General features: G+C 36.4%; 1 protein-coding gene across 5 annotated transcripts in view; it reads right to left on the bottom strand.

The window, feature by feature from the left end:
* PLD1 (phospholipase D1) overlaps nt 1–14,255 on the bottom strand; it is a 200,263-nt gene that overhangs the window by 71,355 nt on the left and 114,653 nt on the right. For 4 of the 5 annotated variants that reach the window (XM_060011141.2, XM_060011143.1, XM_060011142.1 and 1 more), the window contains 5 exons: nt 11,427–11,508; nt 4,430–4,540; nt 2,322–2,522; nt 1,074–1,287; nt 362–475 (listed from right to left, as the gene is read on the bottom strand). In XM_060011141.2, the coding sequence (XP_059867124.1) occupies nt 362–475; nt 1,074–1,287; nt 2,322–2,522; nt 4,430–4,540; nt 11,427–11,508 (722 nt within the window). The remainder of the gene's footprint in view (nt 1–361; nt 476–1,073; nt 1,288–2,321; nt 2,523–4,429; nt 4,541–11,426; nt 11,509–14,255) is intronic. The other variant, XM_060011140.1, reaches the window with a different exon arrangement.

Below are 14,255 nucleotides of genomic sequence, written 5' to 3'. Positions count from 1 at the left end.
CTCTGTAAAAAGGAGATAACGCTGTTATTACCAAGCCCCACAGGCGCTCGGGGCAGTGAGCGGCAGAGTCTGCACACAATAAACGCTAGCTTACAATTTTACTATGGTTGCTGTTTCTGATGATGATCACTTGTTACTAAATCTGATCCAGCCAAATTCCTCTTCATTCCACCATATTTTAGGCCCTGATTAATTTATTCGAGAACCTAGTTCTTAGAGACACTTATCAGATTATCCATTCTAAAAGTATACGTGGGGTGAACACTGTGAGAATGGAAAGCCGATCCAGAGACACGGTCACTCTGCTCATGCAGCAAAAGCTGAAGCCTACAGAGACTGCGGCGCGTCACACGTCACTTACCAACGTTAGGTCTAGTGAGCCCCTGCTCAGACTCACTGGAAGAGCGAAAGAATTTCAAGTGGGGCTTTAAACCATGGATTAAATTCTGACGACTCCTACAGTGATTATAATCACCTGGAGAAAGTTGAGAGTTCTTTCTTTACAAAGAGATATAGATATATATATATATAAATATACCAAGTTTTCTAAACTCAGAAGCAGCTTCAATCATTTTAAAAACAAGGCGAGGCTATAAAATCAGTCACAAATTCTGTGCAACAGAAAACTGTAGAGCTTTAAGACAAATCTTAAAGAATGGTAAATTTATAAGATGTAGAAAATCTGATGTTTGAGGATAAAAGCTGGGTGTATTTCTGGATAGAAAGAGACATGAAATCTCTTATATGAAAAGTTTATAAAGTACACCTAATACTTTTCTTTTTCCTTTATAACTTGGCATTATTTTAGAAATGCTTAGTCATTCTGCAACCATTAGAAGCATGAATTGTGGCTGTTATGACTAGTGATGTGAATAAAACAATAAATCTGTTCTAAAATGGGTCAAACAGAGCCATGAAATGGCATGAGACTGAATAGGATGATATAACGACTTCTCAGCATTGTTCACTTTACTCCATTATAGAAGGACAAGTTCGGCAAACAGGTATACAGTGTCTGGCTATGGAGGAACAGAGCACAGTTGAGATAAATTCCAGTGCAGACGATGACTTACTGGAGGCGCTGTCAATGCTGCTGATGCTGTCTGTGCTGCGTAGGTGGTGTCTGTGCAGCTGCCTGTAGAGGCTGAATCTGGAGAACTTTCTGGGCTTTCCTATTCCTTTCAGTTTTGAATCTGCATCATCAACAGTCTTCAGGACAGGCAGATTTTTGTTAGATTCGTTTTTATCTTTGAGGCATAAGGATTCCATAGACTCTGTTGTTTCAGCCTGAGAAAATTATTTAAAAAACAAGAAAAAGAAAGAGAAGAAAAGAAACTGCATAAGATAAGCTGCGCTGTGGCCTTTTAATTCCAGTTTAAAGTTTACACATGACGGAGGCTCCCTAAGAGACACAATAGTATGTGTGAGGTCAGCCACAGGGCAGTGGGTGATCCTTGTGAGCTGTTTAAATACTTCCAAAGGGATACCAGGAAGTCCATTATAGTTCCTCTTTCACTGGGCCAGAAGTTTCATGCCAATTAACTTTTTGGTTTCCATTACAATTACATGAGTTATACTCACTGTTGAGCTACTGAACTTCTTCTGATAAATATTAAGTAAGCGATGCTTTTTCTGTCAATTACTTTCCCCGTTACCTTTTCACTAAATCTCTGTTTTCCCAGAAAAGTCACCAACATGGACAGCAGTAAAATAAGATGGAGCCCATCAAACTTTTTAATAAGCACATTGATATTCTGGCAACCATTCGCGTTGAAATAACAAGCCACAAATATAGGCATATAGAGACTTTGGCAGCTCTTGATCTGAAAGATACTTTGAGAAGTTATTAACCTCCTGCTTTCAAACAGAATTCCCTGAGTGACTCCAGACTGACCTATCCTAGTTTTGCATGTTTGTAAGAAGGAAGATTTCCAAAACCTTGGCAGCTAACTGTAATAAGGTTGCTTCTTTAACTTCAAGTCCAATTTTGCCGCACATTTTTGTTTATGAACTTTTTTCCCAAATAGGAACTAAATCTTTAATTTAAATGGAAAGCAAAGGAATGGACTATGAGATAGCAAATGCTCTATCAGATCTGTTTTCTCTTCTTACAAGAGAAGAAACTGAGATTAACAGATGCATAGTTACAGACTCACTAAGTGGTATCTGAAACCAGGTCTGTGTTGGATTCAATGTTCTCTACCTCTCCAGGGATAGGCCACCTCTCATTCAATCCATCAGTCAACCAATAACACTATTAATACACACTTATACAAACTGTGTCCCTTATATGCAGTTCCATAAAGGTGAAATTTACTAACTGTGAGGGAAACCAGAGAAGGTGCCCCGATGACACGCTTCACGCTGCCCACGTCCGTGAGTCTGTGTTCGTTGTCATCCCACCTTCCATAGGCCAGGTCAATCCCACCCACAAAGGCAACCGACTGGTCGATGATGATGAGTTTCTCGTGATGAGCCCACAGATATACACTGGATGACACATGATCTGGGTGCCTCATCACCTTGAGAGGAAAAAAACCACACACGTAATATGCTTTCTAAAATGTCTTTCATATTATAATAAAATAGGTCTGTTTACTCCCCTGAACAACATTGCCTACAATTCAAATGCTAAAATGTGCTATCTATACATCAAAGAAAATCCCCAAACTTCTAATTTTATCCTCAGTATTTAGCAGAGTATTTATTTATTTTATCCTCAGTATTTATCCCTGGATACTTTTCAAAACTCCCCTGACCACCCTGGACCCCTCACATATGGGGGAAGCTGCCCTTTAGCTTGAAATCTGGCCACATATTTCAATAAAAGCCAGTTCAATGGAATAGCAGATTCCCTTTTCCCCCAAAAGGGTTATGTTATATGTTATATAAAAAACACTGAAACTTTTTAGCCTACATCTCTCTCTGACAAAATTTTTTAAGAAGTATATTGATATTTTGGCAGTTATTAAGTTGAACTAGTAATCATATTGATATAGGGATATAGATGTTTGGGCAGCTCTTGATTTTAAAGGTAATTTAAGAAGTTATTAACCTCCTGGTTTCAAACGGAATTCTCTCTTAAATAGTCCCAGACTGACCTATTTTTGTATGTCTTTAACTAGAAACATTCCGAAAACTTTGGAGGCAACTTTATTTTTTAATAACATGTTTTTATTGTGGTAAAATACACATAACATAAAATTTACCATATTAACCTTTTTAAGTGTACAGTTCAGTGGTGTTAAGCATATTCATATAGTGCAACCATCACCACTATCCATCACCAGAACTTTTTATTTTGCAAAACTGGAACTCTATACCTATTAAACAAAAACTCCCTGTTCCCTCCTCCTCACAAAATCCGGCAACTACCATCTACTTTCTGTCTCTATGAATTTGACCACTCTAGGTCTCTCATGTAAATGGAATCACACAATATCTGTCTTTATGTCTGGCTTCTTTTACTTAGAATAATGTCTTCAAGGTTCATCCATGTTTTAACACATGTCAGAATTTCCTTCCTTTTTAAGACTGAAAAATATTCCATTTTATGTATATACCAATCCATTATTGAGAGTGTGATATTAAAGTGTCCAACTATTATTATAGAACTGCTTTATTTCACCCTTCAATTCTTTCAATGTTTGCTTCATATATTTTGATGGTCAGTATTAGGTATGTAAATGTTTATAATTATTACATTTTCTTGCTGCCTTGAACCTTCTATTAATATATAATATCCTTCTTTATCTATTGTAAACTTTATTGATTTAAAGTCTATTTTGTCCAATATTAGTATAGCCACTCCTGCTCTCTTTTGGTTATTATTTACATGGAATATCTTTTTTTAATCAGGTGAAATATATAATCATTATATACTTTAAGCCTGCTGAAGATTAATTCATTGTCTTGATGTAGCTCAGTGACTGGGCGACAATATTTACTGATAGGCTTCAGGTCTTTGGTAAAATATCAAAAGGCTTTTTTCAAATTGCTTATCATGCTTATTCACTTTACTAGTACTGTATACAAAGTGCTTTGAAGGAGAGCACTTTAAATCCTAAAGGAGCTCTCTTTGTTGCTATCAGTGTTCAAGGGATATCCCAGGGAGATCACATTTAAGAGGTTCCAGGATAACCTTAATGAGGAGTATAGAAACCTGACAGGGCTCTTAAAACAACTCTAGGAAGAATGTTCTTGGCTAAATTATCAGGGTAAGAGAAGCAGAAATGAGAACTCTGCTGACTCCATCAAGATCAGAAGTATAAGAAAGTATAATTATTTTATTTCTGAGAAGTTCACAATATTATTGATTCAAAATATACATTAGGGAATTCTAAAGATTACCACTGCTCAAAGTAAAATGTATCTGAAAAACTACAGAATAATAAAGAAGAAACATTGTTAAGCAAGATGACCTGAATACCTTTATGTTGGGGTGTAGATGCATCAAAGTCCTCTTGCTGTATTCACTATTGATTCCAAGAGCAAGTTCCACCTCTTTGTAGAGCATAATGAAGATACGCACCCCCTGTTGCTGTCACAAGAGAAAACACAAGGAGGAATAAGAATTTCTGGAGGTAGGTTATGATTTTCTTTTTCTTCTTCATTTCTGGGGCATTGTACTTTCTAAAAATTTTTTCTATAAACAAGTATAATAAAATATTTAATGAAAAGTGCAATACAAGAAGGTGAAACATAAGTGTATATTAAGACACAAATATAAAAAAATAAAAATTTATCTCCCTTCCATTCTATGATTTGTCATACTGAGACAGTCAGTATTTGACTAATTATAGCCAGAAAGTTGAAATTGCAACTTGAAATACTAAAAGTATCTGATAGTCTTACAACTTTGAACATCTCAGAACACTTGACCTTGAGGAGAGTTTTGACCTGATTCATGTTACAGGATTAGGATCTTCTGCTTGTCTTTATTATACCACAAAGAATTGAAATAACAGTGTTTTTAAAACTCTGATGCAACAAATTATGCTAAACATGCCTTAAATGTTTCTGGGGGTATTTTCATAGAGTTTTTCTTTATTAAAAATTATTTCAGTGGAAAAAACATGTCTCAGTCTTCAGAGGTGAATGTATTGGTTCATACTCTTAACCCATAATTAAATCATTAATGTCTATTTCACCACTGAAATGACTTCTTCAGAAGTCAGCTTCTCTAACATTCAAAAATCCCCGAGTTTTAGCAGCAGCACAGAAATTAACATTGATCCATCCTTAGACCTTGGACCTAAAAGAAAGTAGACAAGGCCGTTGTGAAGGTCAAATTAAATCAAAATTGCCTCATAAACTTTAATATGCTATACAAATAATATTCTTAATATTAACCATCAAAGAAATGTCCAACAGCTGGTAGTATAGAAAAGTACTAGTATTTTCTCTCCTAGCTCTGGGCGCTGACAAGGTTTTAGTTTATGATAAATTGCCTGACACCTGAATGTCCTCCCCCATCCCTGTCCGCTTACACAGTTCGGCCACCAACATATAGTTCCTCCAGGAAACTCTATCTTATTTACCCCCACTTCTTATATCACTTTTTTACTTTTTAGGTTTGCATCCTCAGTGTTGCCGTGCAGTTTGCAACATTTTAATTTGCATTTACTGTACCCAGCAGCTCTGAAAGCATCCTGCAACATATTACATGCATATTGAGTACTGTAGCTACACCTAGGCATTTAATATCCTACAGATTTAAGGCAAGAAGTTTTCCATAATCCTTTCTAGAGTATTTGAGATGCAGGCGTATCTAATAAACTAGAGTGAATAATTCAGTTACAGTTTAAATGTAATCCATGGTAATTAGGTATTGTTCATAATGGACATTTGAGTCACAAATTTAAGAAGCCTTACTGGTTGAACACATCTAATTTATAACAACTGGATATTTTTGCAATGCTATAAAAATGTGAAATAACATAAGAGTTAATATTTTTAGGCTGCAAGATGTAAAATCTTGGAGTAAACCAAACATATATACAGTTCCCCAATGTTGTTCTGCCAATAAAAAGCATATTTTGGCCCCTAAATCCTTATGATAACACATCACTTCAAAATACTAACTCTATCTTACTTGGTGTTAGTAATATCTGAGAAGTGTGCATATTTTTGAAGGGATACACTAGATTTACATTCTGGGCTGCATTAAAGAAATCTGAGTACTAAGAGAAGACCCATTCTTGCTCTGAAAAAAAACAGGATTAAAAATACGTATGTCGGGGGCTTCCCTGGTGGCACAGTGGTTGAGAGTCCGCCCGCCGATGCAGGGGACACGGGTTCGTGCCCCAGTCTGGGAAGATCCCACATGCCACGGAGCGGCTGGGCCCGTGAGCCATGGCCGCTGAGCCTGCGCGTCCGAAGCCTGTGCTCCGCAACGGGAGAGGCCACGGCAGTGAAAGGCCTGCGTACCGCAAAAAAAAAAAGTCATTTTATTTCTCTGGTTAACAGCTGACTTTTGGAACTTGCTTGTTATTTATTATATTATGCAACTATTGTTGTAATCAAGTACATAAGTACAGACTTGAGTAAAGAAATAAGGAAGTGAAAGTGCAGGCAGGAAGTGAACAGATTAATTTCTAATGATCTGGTCAGTGAGCACTCTAAATGAAAACTAGAACATTATTTTATTTTTCTCCCCTACTATTCAGATTTACTTTGCTATTTGAATATTTTAGGATTCAACACTGAATAGCAGTTTAAAAAAATAGCCTCCCGTTGAATGACTTAATATAAAGTTTAAGACCCCCAATTTCAACCTAAATTATAGAACGTTACACCTGACATCTTTCATCACAGTTCATTTGTTTTAAATGGATGAAATTCTACTTCTTAGGCTTATGAGATTATTACCCATGAAGTACAGTAATTGAAAATTAGGAACTGGCCTGAATCTTACAATTTTCCATTTATCTGCATAACTAATGGATTTTTTAAATAACAGAGATTTTTAATGTTAATGGATTATAGCATTATCCTCCATCTATTAATACATTTTCTTCTATACTGTGTCTTTTCACATTGAAATAAATAACTCTGTAGGAAATAGGATAGAGACTTTTAAGTCATTTTAGCTTAAATAGAAATGACTAATAAGGAAGTAATTAAATATAAGAAGTTCATTTTTATGTAGTCTGGTTTACAATTATTTACTTATGTCCATGCCCACAATAAACAGTTAATGAGTGACAAGATTCCTGTGATAATAGAGCAATAAATTCCTCTTCTTTTGGTCAAGGCATTACAACACTGCCATAAACTCTAAACTATAAAGGGCAAAGCAAAATACTTCCTATGGGAATGAAGGCATTTGTTGGGCCATAACAGTGCAGACTTATACAAAATATGGGAAATATTTGTGCAAAATGAAAGCCTAATTACAAAAAAAAGGACTGATGTTAATTCTGTGATTTCAAAAATACACTTTTGAAGTATCCGGTGTTTTACCAATGCCTTTTAGTGACCCCAGGGGAAATTACTTTTTGCTCAGAAGAAAAGTATTAATAGGAGAAGTAGGAAAACAAATAGCCTGGACTTGACTGTGCTTCTTACGTTTGTATGCCATGTTTCTTATCTCTGCTGCAGTCAACTAACCCAAGGATTCCACAGAATAAACTTTATGACACCTGAGTTTAAAAAGATAAAAGTTCTATCCTCTTTTCTAATTAGTTTTTAAGCAAGTAGAACAGATATAATACTATTAACAGCAGGAATTTTTAGGTGCTTTACACATACAAATGCATGTGAAGAAAATGAAAAATAAACATCTTTTATAGTTGAAATCAAGAGACTTTGCTTCTGAGCCAGCTTTTTCTCTGATTGTTTAAGCACTGTGGTCAAATATTTTCTAAATGTAGCTAAGTTTGTCCATTGCCTTAAGATAGCTTAGCTAACACATCTCCAGGATCATCACTTGTCAAGAGCTTCCCCAGTGGAGGGGGGGATGGGAGGTGGAGGAGGTGTGCGATATTTTAGGAACATGCAAAGTAAAGGATAAAAAAAAATCGTATCCTCACCATTTAAATGTAAGCAGCACTGGGATGTAAGAGCACATGTGCTCATGTGCCTTTTTTAAAAACCAGTTTTGTTCAAAGCACAGTCCTTAAGGTTGAAGATCCCTTCCCTCCTTCCCTGCCATGCCCTTCTAGCCCACCATTTTGGTAAGATTCCCTTTGATTTTTCTCTGCAGTGATGTGATTATTCATCTCGTTTGACAAACCTGGACATCTTTCCCTCCTGTTGGTCACTGACTGCAACTCTAGAATGTGCCTTGTGACCCAGGACAGAAAGAAATTAACCTGACGACAAAATCCTCCCTGAGAACCTAGGTTCTGTTAAGTCTCCAGGGGACTGCACTTGAAGAATCTTTTGGTGCAAGTCTCATCAGAAATATCACATATTTCTAAGGTTAAAATATACAAATTGATACAGGGATGCAGTTATGATAACTATGATGCAACTTATCTCACCTCTTAGTGCAATAAATGCAGAACTGTGAAAACCCTGGGATGCTGCTTTGAGTTAAAGCAGTCTGCCTCTCAACATTGGCTTACACTATTTTAAATGATGACATTGCATATCAGAAGGCCAAAGAAACAGGAAAATATCAACTTGGCTATTACCAGAGAAACAAAATATTGTATTTTCCCCCTAAGAAACATCCATTAAAAGAAATGTTTGCCTATATGTTGGCTATAAAGCAGAGACACTAAATTTCTCCCCAAAGATCTATACAATCAGTTAGAAGAAAAAAATAATTCATTTCAATCAACCTTGCGGACCTCTGGGACCCATTAATGCAAGAATAAATGCTATTTTAAACCCAGTACTTTGTGAAGCTAGTGGCTTTCAGAAACTAAATTATTTATGTGAAGCAGTGTTTATGAGCATATGAAATGTCAATCTGGAATGATCTGAATGTTAAAAATTTAATAATATTTTGTAACTGGATTAAGGAAGAGCAATTCTCTTAAATGTACCACTGAGAAATTAACATTTAATAGTATTACTATTTCCTTAGGAAATTAAAAAAATCATTTCAGGCAATTTAAAAATTACAAGTTTCAAAAAGCAGATGAAATTGAAACAAAGAAAGCACGGTTATCAGGCAGCACTATTTACCTGGTCATGGTATTCACCTGGTACCTCACAGGATTCATGGGCCATAAAAGCAAAGAGAAGCCATGATAGTGACAGAAAAGGGACCTGGACTGAGGGGAATAAACAAACACACGCCAGCTACCATGAAGTGGAGGACCAGGTTTGCAGGACCTGCCTCCTGAGCCCTGATCTGGCAACTAGCTTTCTGGAGTATACTTAGATGTCCTGTAGGCACCTCACATGCACATGATCTAAAATGTAGCTCTCTGACTCTGGGTTCTTCCCACTTCCTCCTACTACCAGATTCACCGTCCCAACACACCATATTTATCAGATCACCCTTCTTCCATCATACCCCCCCGACAGTGGTTCCCCACTGTCGTCCGTAAAGTGCAAACCACTGGCTTGACTCACAATGCCTCCACATCCCAACGGCCTTTCCAGCTCGATCTCCCATCCTACCTATGCTCACACTCAGGTGTCATCAACTCTGTCATCTTGCTGTGACTGACAAGGCCTTATGAATTCCTGCATCCAGAATGTTTCCCCATCACACTTCCTATACCTAGAAAGCCCTTCTTTTAAAATTTCTGGCCCATACTAAATGCCCTAAGTTCCTCATGTTGTGAGGGGCTTCCACATCAGACCTACCCAATGTTCTCCCTCCTGCTTTGAATCTTGGCACTGTCTCTGTACCCAGCTGACTCTTGTGTAGATTTTTAAGCTCCTTCAGGTCAAGAATCGTGTCTTTTATTTTTGTACATTCCCATGTGATTAGCCAAGTGCCCTGCACGTAAGAGGCATTCAACAAAAACATGTTAATTGAAACCTAAAAGAGTAAAGCATCGGATAAGTTCTGTGAGGAGAGGATTTTCTGTTATGATTGATGATCGCTAGGCAAGGCTGGAAAAACTTATTAGAATGGAGTTTCAGGAGTTTACTTTTAGAGGAGAAATGGGAAAGCTGCCATTTCGCAGAGAGAAACGTGGAGAAAGTTATAGCCCATTCAATATGTAGAAAGATGTTTGGTAAGGCTAGGACTAAGCCCAGGATATGAGTTCTTCAGCAAGCCCTCCATGGGCGGGGATGGAATCCTATTCACACACATGGCATCCTTAGTAATTAGTGTAGTACCAGGCTCAGAGAAGACACAGTAACTGTATGATGGATTATTTAATGAATATGCAAATAATGCTTTTCAAGACCAGAATTTCCAATTTTGTGAATGGAAGTCTGTTGAGACAACAGATTAGACTAGCCTTGAAAATGACGCTGTTTGGCAGAACATGTGTCTGAAATAAAGACAATCAACTTCTTTTGCCTTTAATATCAACAGTGAGGTCTGCCTATACTATCCCCAGATATCCTAAACTAAAGGCATGGGGAAAAGACATTGAAGGAAGGGGGAAAGGTGAGTGGGAAAGGGGTAGTGGAATGTAGAGGATGGAAAAAAAGAAATAAGTGATGGCTGTGATAAATAGAAAATATTGATTCTAACCCCAATTACTTAGGACCTACAAATCTGCTAGAATGTTTAATGACAGAATTCTAAAAGTTAAGACAGTTTCAAATAATAGTAAAAAGGCTACTAGCACTCCCTAATTTGGACATGATTAATAATAAATTGAACTTAATTCAACTATTCTAATTCAACTTAATTTAACTCGGTTGAGGGCCAACCACATAAAATATTTCATTAGAAATATGAATGTAAAGTAGTCATTGGTGAGCCTATACTGCTTCAGTTGTTTACTTTTTATAACAAAAAAAGCACACTCAATGCTCACCCAGGATCTACAGGGTCACACCATTTCACACTATTACCATGAACTGTCCCAAAACTGGAACCACCAATTCTTTATGTCCTTCCATTTGACATGCTTCAACATCAGCTTGACCCCATCTGACTGAAATCATTCTCAGATGACTTCGAATTTTGCTCAAATGACAAAGTAATGAAACATAAATAAATAAAAGTCTATGTTTCATTTCATCATTTATTACTCAATGATGAAATTTTATTACCATTTTTTGCCTAACAAATCAGCTGCCTACAACTGATTAAAAAACAAAAATTAGACTTGGCAATATAATCCATGCTGTGAATTAGGTGAAAATATTTATGATTCACAAGTAATGGGAAAAAAATCAGAACCAAATGAACTTGAAAACAGTAAGTATTCTTCTTTTTGTCAAGCTCTAAAGAAAAAAGTTATAAGTGTATATGAAGGGCTTTGGGGAAAAAAAGGCATTTCAGAGGCAATAAACTTTTAAAAAATTACATCAGCATTTGTTAGGAAAGTACATACTGCTTTTTGCTTAAGAATGCAGTCCAATCTCCAACGATTTCCTTCAACCACCGGACGTTTCAGGAAGATTTCTGGACTCAACCTGAAATCACGAAACCAAGATTTCAAGAAACTAAAACAAATATAAAGTTCTGATTGTGTCATAGGAAGCAGAGGCAATTTTAGCTCAAATGTCATCACCATCCTCCACTGTGGCAGGCCATCCAAAGTTCCACTATGAGTCCATGTACAACTTCATATGGGAACAGCAGCCTCTACCCCAAAAAAGTCAATTTCAATTTCTCTATCTTACTCACACATCATACATAGACACACTTGCAGATACTATTGACTGTCCACCTTCTCCTTCCTTGCTGTCAGAGCCCACCTCCCATGACTGAATGTGACTATTCTAAATAATTGCTTTCCCAGACTCCTGTGCAGCTCCAGCACAAAATAACACAATCCTGTACAATGAGATATACGAGGAGGTACACGAGGGGTTAATGGAAAAGTTGTTTCTCTTATGAGAGGAAGAGACACATGCACACACAAAAAAAACCCCAGGAAAAGCGGCTCTAGGATGGATGTTGTATGGGTGCTTAGACAGGTGCCAAATAGAAATTTAAGGGCAAAGCCAGAACCCTGAAATCACTGGATGACTTCACCAACTTCAGTACTGCCTAACTTTACATTTCTCATTCAATGAGACAAATCCTCATTGTTTAAGCCACCTTTAGTTGAGCATTCTAGCAACCTAGGCCAAAAGTGTTCTAATAGATAAACATGAACACTGACTTCCTATACCAAGCAGTGTCCATGGAAACCTGGGGCTTTCTGAGCAGGGAAGAAGGCAGGCTTGCTGATAGATGAACTTTTCCCAGTGTGAGAATGGACCCCTGGGTTCTTCTCCTTAGTAGTGCCACAAGCAGCACAGTACAGGAGTCACTTTTTCCCTTGGGGCTGTGTTCAAAATTACTGCCTGAGTTAAACTGGTAAGTAGTGTACCTCCTCTATAATGGGAAAAACAAACAAAAACAATAAAGAAAATGTCATCCACTGAAATGCTAGACCTGGAGGAGTGGGGTAGACTGTGTAAGGATCAAAGCCTTACAGAATACTAGTGTGGAATATTGGCTTAGCCAGGGAGTCTTCTAAGCATGTGAAAACAACAGGGTTTTAAGGAGCTAAAGAGATTAAAAGAAATAATTTTACGCTCTGTGTCATTCAGTTAAAGAAAATAAAAACCCAGAGCAAAAAGTGTCTAAAGAAACTCATATTGGGTAGATAAATATGAAAACAGACAAATAGAAGGTGTACAGTATAAATATTAACATATTTAGTTTAGAATAGGAAACAACTCAAACAAACAAAAAAAATGCAGCAACTGATAGGAAAAGATCTAAGCTGAATTAAAAACAGATCTGTTTTAAATAGAAAAGTGTGTCATTGGGCACTGCTAGTTCACTGAAAGTAGGACATACCCAACAACACATATACACTTGTAATTTTTGATGTACGCATTAATTATGGGATCAGAGGGCTTCAGTTTTGGGGTCATTTTCAGGTCTATACTCTGCAATTAAGCCTTCATCATCTTTTTTTTTAAATCTAAAAGCATTGTGTACCCTGTATGCAGAGTATTCTATTAAATGCTTTGGAGAATCTTAAGCAGGCTCTCAAGGAGACCTGGATTTTGAGGATAATACATGAAAAGATAAAAATAGCCATGCTATAAAAACTGAAAGTATAAACAAAGGCAAGGAGCGAATAGCTATGACCCACAAGCATCATTATGTCAAGATCTTTACTAAGTAATTATTAGCTAAGCAAAATTCAAAAGAATTGTGTAATACTACATATCATTGAGTTTAGGACACCAATGACTGTAAGATGCATCATTACTGTGTGTATCACTAAGAAAGAAAAAATAATGACAGCTATAACTATAAGATGTTATTGAGTGTATGATGTATTACGACTTCAGAGATGTTGAAATGTGCTTCTAAGTAAATGCTCCTTTTAGAAGATTTTATAGCTGCAAATGCTTGTATGAGAAAAAAAAGCTTAAAATCGATGATCAGAGCTTCCATCTTAAGAAGACAGAATAAAAGAATAAATTAAGAAAAAGTAAGAAGGATGGGAATAATAGATAAGAATGGAACTCAATGCAATATAAAACAGAACAACAGTAGACAAAACTCAATGAAACCAAAATCTAGCTCTTTGAAAAGTTTAATAAAATTGACAAACTAGCTAGATTGAAACAGAAAAAAGGAGTTTGACTATTTTAGATTTCTTACTTAAGTGGGAAGAAATAATATCAATCCTACCCAAACTCTTTCAGGAAACAAAGGCAGGGGAAATACCATCTCATACAATGAGGCTAGCATTATCTTAATACCAAAACCAAACAAAGACAATCCAAGAAAAGAAAAAAATTAAGTACAATATTCCTTATGATCATAGAGGTAAAAATCTTTACCAAAACATCACAACTTATAAAAAGGATAACAAATCATGACAAAGTGGGGTTATTTCTAAGAATGCAAGGTTAGTTTAAAAGTTGAAAATCAATCGATGCAATTCAGCACATTAACAGAAAAAAAGAAAAAAATGGTCATTTCAATACATGCAGAAAAGTCTTGACAAAATTCAATACCCATTCAGAATAAAAACTCTCAATACATTATAAATAGGAAGGAATTTCCTCAAAGTAATAAAAGGCACCTATTAAAAAAAATCTACCTAAAGCATATAATAAAAGACTGAAAGCTTTTCTTCTAAGACTGAGAACAAGAAAGTTGTCTGTTCTCATCACTTCTATTCAACATTTTACTGATGATGCTA

This window comes from Delphinus delphis, chromosome 4 (genome assembly GCF_949987515.2).
Source record: "Delphinus delphis chromosome 4, mDelDel1.2, whole genome shotgun sequence".
NCBI lineage: Eukaryota > Metazoa > Chordata > Mammalia > Artiodactyla > Delphinidae > Delphinus > Delphinus delphis.
The sequence above is the reverse complement of the archived record's forward strand: the minus strand, read 5'-3'. Positions and strand labels throughout refer to the sequence as shown.